Raw genomic sequence first — 6,000 nt, 5'->3', positions numbered from 1 at the left:
TTAATCTATACTGGCATTAAAACCTAAGTTGCTTAGAAGTATTCTGTGTACCTGTTTTAGTATGGCTTTGGGCTTTGGAAGAAAACGTGTAATAGAATTTATACTAACAACACCATAAGGGCAAAAATATGTGCATCTGTTGAAATGTTTCATATGACTGCTGTTTGTGCCTTCTTTCAGAGCTGCTACACTAACTTAAATGCCTTTATTTCAAGTTAAAGTTCCCAACATTTATGAACAGAAAGTAATATTTGGTCTCTAGTGTAGAAGTATTTGTTGTTAATGATCAAAGTAATTAATAAAAATATATTATTTTTGTTGTTGTTTCCCTCTTCCCCTTCGCTTTGTTTTGAGAACAGAATAGAATACAATCTGTTATCCTTTTTCTTTTTTGTGTGTGTGTTTTCAGGCTCGGATAGCGTTTTTACAAGGGGAAAGAAAGGGTCAAGAAAATTTGAAGAAAGATTTAGTGAGAAGAATAAAAATGTTAGAATATGCATTAAAACAAGAAAGGTATGTATACAAATTGTTCAGCTTTTATCTGACCTGGAAAACTTTACAGACTAAAAGGAATTCAGTCATGTGTGAACTGTCTTTACTAGGAGATTCTCTGTTACTTTGTATAAGATGTCTTTATGGTTGGTCATCTTTACACTGCATTTTCTTACAACCTTTAGTGTCTGCTATCATTAAAAGTTGAATAATTTTCAAATTGTTTGGATTCGCATCTTAATCACACGAAGTGCAAATTGGACAGTCTCCCTTTTCTGAGTTAGAGTAATGGTGTACTAAGTAAGAATAAATGTTCCAAACATTTATATCTTAACTACTGTACCTTTATCTGCTCTTACGTGTTAAGCTTGAAAGAATGAAAAATACTGTTCTCTTGATTCTCTACAACTATTGTGTATGTGTTGCATGATGAAAACTGTTTTATGTCAGAATGTAATCCTTCAAAAGTTAGCTTTACATTTTGAAATATGTCTTTTTTCGTGTGGTAGGTGCTAGAATGTCTAGTCTTAGTAGGTGCATTTTCTGTAGCTTTAGTGCTTTAAGAATTTAAATTCCACTCAGTCCATGCAGGCTAATATCCTTCAAAGCTACATGCTCTGGTTATTTTGTTTGATCAAAATTAGTAGTTAATTCTGCAAAAACACTAGTAAAATAATCCTGCCATGTGCCTATACCTTCAGTAGAGGATTCAATTCTTATATTTAATTTTATCATGCTCTTCAAAAGTAGTTGAATTAGGCAACAAAACAAGTAGCCTTTAATCATTAATTTTTGAGTGGAAGGAATGTTTTTGCCAGAGTAAACTTAAAATTTTGTAGCAAAGTGTAGTGAGGCTTCACCTAGGCATTTTTAAGTTAGTCATTCTAGAGTGTGTCTAAATGTATTTTCCATTATGAATTAAGTGTGACTAGTACAAAGATAATTTCAATTAGTTGGTTTCACACTAAAAACTAACGTTTTGGGCAAGGATGACTACATATGTCCATGAAGTGTCCAGTATAAAGGTGCTTCAGAAAACAGCCTGAGTTCATACAGAAAGCCGTATTGGCACATCCTGTGTTTTCTGGTGAAGAGGCAGAAAGATCTCTTTGTTCTTTCAGCCCTGTCCTCAAAAACAAAAGTAAGGCCGGGTTTCCAAGCCCTGGAAGACTAAAAGTTACATTGTTACATCATACAGGTAATTTGCAGGTCACTCTGGATTCAAGGCAGAGGAAAAGTATGCAAAGTGTTGGGGTGTGTGTACTCTTCCTTTAAAGGATATTGAGCATATCAAAGGAGTAATATTACTTATACCCAAGACACTTATGAGAAACCCAAGTGTCTTGAGTATAAGTAATTTTCTGAAGTAAAAAGAAGCATTTTGGTTATTGTGGCAATAATAAACTCTGTATGCTGCATGTACAGAGATACCATAAGGATACACAACCATAAGGCTGTGAGGATCGCCTACTTACTGAGATAAATCAGAGGCAGTTAATTACAGCTGGAGTGTGAAGACATCATTTGCAGAATTTGAAGACGAATAGCACTGGTGAAATCTCATTCTTGCATTTCTCCTGAAATGCAGCTGCCTTTATAGTTAGACTTCCTGTAAAATTCCAGAATTCATCTGATGGGCAAGAAACTTGTAAACATGTACAACAGAAGCAGAACAGCAGAACATGGAGTTTGCTTCAGTTCTTGTGGCTAGTGGGTACAAGCCAACACTGCATACTTTGCAAGAGGAAAATCCTTGCTTAAGTTCCAGCCAGAATTCTCATGAAGATTGCTGAAAACAGGAACTGAAAGTCTGGGGATGATTGGTGAATGTGTGGGAGGCAACAAGGAAGCTGTCTGTTATTTTATCTCTACAAATGCCCAGTAGTTTGAGGGGATCTAATTGCGAAAGTATGATGGATTGAGCAAGGAAAGCAAACAGGTACTGACTTGTCAGCAAATCATCCAGGAACGACAGTATGTTAGTTTCTTGGTTGTTGCACTGAGTGAAAAATTCAGATTAAAAAAGGTTACTTTTTTGCCATTGTTCCTCTGAGTCAAGAATCATAACTAATGAAAAGAAATTCAATTCCAGGTCTGAAAATTCTTGATGGCAAAAACTGTGTTGCACGTGTTCCACCTCTGCCGCCTTTCTGTGTTTGTTTTTAACTTCCTGATGCTGTCAAAGAGTCATGCAGTAAAATATCAGATTATAGGGAGTCAGAAATGAAATCACTCGGACAATGATGACTGATTTCTCAGAAAAAACGTATGAAACAGGACATCAGTGTGTAAGGTTAAATAAAATGCAGTAGTAGTTACAAAATAGTTTGACATTTCTAGTATTCATCTGTAAGTGTGTATGCATTGTGTGATAATGTTTTCAGAAGTAAAATGTTACCATTTTAATGTCCTCAAATATTTTGGTAGTCCTATATCAGTTTTTGTAATGAAATTGGGCTTAAGTATAGTTCTACGTTTTGAGGTGTTTTTTTTTTGTCTGTAGCTAATGTATATTCCTTTATAGTGTTTTGAGACCCAGGAAGACTTCTGTTATGTACTCAGAGACACTTTACTCCAACCTTCATTAGCATAGTGCTGTGCTTAAATCAGTAAGACTTGCTGAGATCATTAAACTGTGACTATATTTTGACTTTATGGGGTGGCTTATATCCTTGCAAATGAGTGGTAGGATTCAACAGCTAAATAGCAGGCAGTTAAATCGGTGTAGGGCGTTATTTCTCTTTCTTTTACTTCACTCATAGAAACCTAGTCTTAGAAGAGTATCAAGTCAGTACTCAGAGGATTCAAAATACGCCTCTTCTGTAGAGTTCAGTTACTATGTATTGTGGGGGCATAAGGTCACTGGCTTGTCAACAACTATGTAGCTTGCTAGTAATTTTTAAGATATGTAGTAATTACCCTTGTTTATGCAACAATACAGAAAGGGATACATGTGCAAAGATATAGCTTATTGGAATTTAATAAGATTAATTTCTTACTGTAAAACAGAAGTTGATGGGAAAGAACTGATCTCGGTACATGCATCAGTAGTTCCACTTATTTGTAGTGGCTAGTCATTGGTATAATTTTAGATCAGATATATCATCATCTTCTCTAATGAACAATTAAAGCAGAATTTTAATTATTGTTTTGAAATTGTGGCTCCAGAGTAGAACAGCTGCTCCTAAATGGTACTTCATACAGCTTGAATTGAACAAATACATGTTGGCTTTTCAATTACAGTGCTTTATTGGTTTCACGTATGAATTAAGCAAATGCATTTTGGTAGCTTTATTTAATGTCACAATTTCTTAATTATTTTCTTTTTGCTTGTTTCTTTTTTAACCAGATGTACAGTATAAATCATAGCATGTGCACTTTATCTAGAGGGCTTGGTGGAACACTGCCTTATTATAATGTGGAACAAAGCTTTGTCTCTCAGTTTAAAGAGAGCACCTAGGATAGACAGCCTTACTAGTGCATGAATGAAACATGAGCATATAAACAAATAATTTATTACTGTTTAACTGGCAGGCAGTCAGATTCAGATCATGCAAATACCTACTCTTCAGGAGCCTTACAGTTTTTCTGCTGTAATTGCTACAAAATGCAGAATTTTATCTTCCTATAAAGGGTCCATAGTGCCATCTACTGACCGTTTGTTAATGAGACTGTTCCTAATTGCAAGTTTAGCAGAAACTTCTGTAATATAGAAGAGAATCTTCTATACCATCAAGTAAGTCAGACAGCATTTGAGATAAACTTTACCTTCCATTTGGAAAAAACTTGCAGCAGTGGTGCAGCTGTTTGAGAAGGTCTGTTGAAAATCCTTCATTGTGTCCACCCAGCATACACTCCATTACATATCTTTTCTCAGGATGTTTCATATTCAGGAGTAGTCTCTAAGATTGGTGGAAGCTAGATTTAGTTATTCTTAAAGCTTTGGTCAAATGTTAATACAGAATTATGAAGACAGTCATATTTTATAGAGACTTCCTTAAAATGTGGCTGCTAAGATTTTTGCAGAGATCTTTCACCTTAGCTCTACTGCAGAAGATCTAGAGTTCTTTTCCCTGAGATTTTGAGTATTGTTGCAAATGATCTACAAGGCAAAAGTCAAACTGAAAGATCTAAGATACAGAATTCCAGGATTTAGGTGTCAGTAGTTCATGTGGTATTCCTGAAGGTAAAGGGAGCTTAAGACATATTGATCGGCAATGTGGGTAGAGAGTAAGATTTGGAAGACTCATGCATACCTGCCTGAAAATAGTATCATGAAGAGTGATTTTTAAAAAGTGATGGAGAAGGAGAGGTTAGAAGATCAACAATCAGGAGATGGGAAGGAGTGGGGCATATTTGCATTGGTGGACTGAGGAATTGGAAGCTAAGCCTCTAGTCAATGAGGAAGAGAAAAATCAGGAAAAGAATACATGTGATGAGGGAAATCGCACTCCAGGATGTTTCTTTAGAGGGAAAGATCTCCATCGTAAGCAAAGACAGAACAGGAGAAAAATTGAAGAGGAATTTTGAAGGTGACAAAAAGGCAGGAATCCTGAATATGAGGTTCATTTCTTGTAGTGTGATTGGCTAGCAATGACAGTGCTACAGCAGCAAAAATACTGTCTGCTAAATACTTGAGCCAACTGTTTCTTTAAAGGTTCTCATAGTAGCCCACACACATGGAAAAACAAATTCTTGGAGAACATACTAAACCCTCATCTGTAAATTGATTCAAAACCGTGTTCTTGAAAGCCTAGAAATAATTGTATGATGCAGTAATGATCACAAGAGTTTTGTTTGGATAAATTATATTGTTAGTATGGTTTTAAATGAGAATAGTAGAATGTTATGATCTGGTAAGAGCATCGTACACTAATTTCTTAATCATTTGTATGCTTTTTCAGGGCAAAATACCATAAATTAAAATATGGCACAGAATTGAACCAAGGTGACTTGAAAATGCCAACTTTTGATTCAGGTAACTTTTTTACAATAGTCTGTTTCAGTGTTATTTGTTTATATGGTGTTGTAGATTTGCTGTGCTCAATTTATTGCAGCATTCAGTCTCCTTGCACCCCATCTCCAGGTATGTTAGAGAATATCTCAAGGAAAGGTTTGGCATTGATTACCTGATGTTTGATCTGAAAATCAGAATTAATTGACCTTTTCTGAAAGAGCTCTGAATGTCAAAAAAACCTTTAAATGAGGTTATACAGTTCCTATTTAGCTGCTGCTTCTCATTATTTCTGATAATATCCCTTCTTGAAGGATTTACTATTTTTTTTTTCCTCATTCTGCCATCTATCTGGAAGGAGGGGATAAGTGCAGAATAAACATAAGAAATACTGTTGGTATTTGGTGGTTTTATAGAATGAAAAAAAAATTGTACTGCATTGGCTTGTGGGGAAAAAAAAGTTTCAGAGCTTCTGGTTTTATCTTAAATCAAGGGAAAAAAAGTTCGAAGAGAAAAAACAGACTGTTCTTATTGGTACTCTGGAGTACATCTTT

The 6,000-nt window shown here is 35.2% G+C and overlaps 1 protein-coding gene across 5 annotated transcripts in view; it reads left to right on the top strand.

The window, feature by feature from the left end:
• Nucleotides 1–331: 331 nt before the first annotated feature.
• Nucleotides 332–6,000, top strand: part of STRN3 (striatin 3) — a 44,165-nt gene continuing 38,496 nt past the window's right edge. Inside the window, exons 1-2 of one of the 5 annotated variants that reach the window (XM_062619386.1) lie at nucleotides 332–513; nucleotides 5,397–5,470. In XM_062619386.1, the coding sequence (XP_062475370.1) occupies nucleotides 485–513; nucleotides 5,397–5,470 (103 nt within the window). In that variant the 5' untranslated portion in view covers nucleotides 332–484. The remainder of the gene's footprint in view (nucleotides 514–5,396; nucleotides 5,471–6,000) is intronic. The other 4 variants (XM_062619385.1, XM_062619388.1, XM_062619389.1 and 1 more) reach the window with 4 other exon arrangements.

The sequence above is a fragment of the Pezoporus occidentalis genome, unplaced genomic scaffold, assembly GCF_034315485.1.
Source record: "Pezoporus occidentalis ecotype Australia unplaced genomic scaffold, CSIRO_AGI_Poc_V1 ctg21, whole genome shotgun sequence".
NCBI classification, from domain to species: domain Eukaryota; kingdom Metazoa; phylum Chordata; class Aves; order Psittaciformes; family Psittacidae; genus Pezoporus; species Pezoporus occidentalis.
This window is presented reverse-complemented; position numbering and strand designations above follow the sequence as displayed.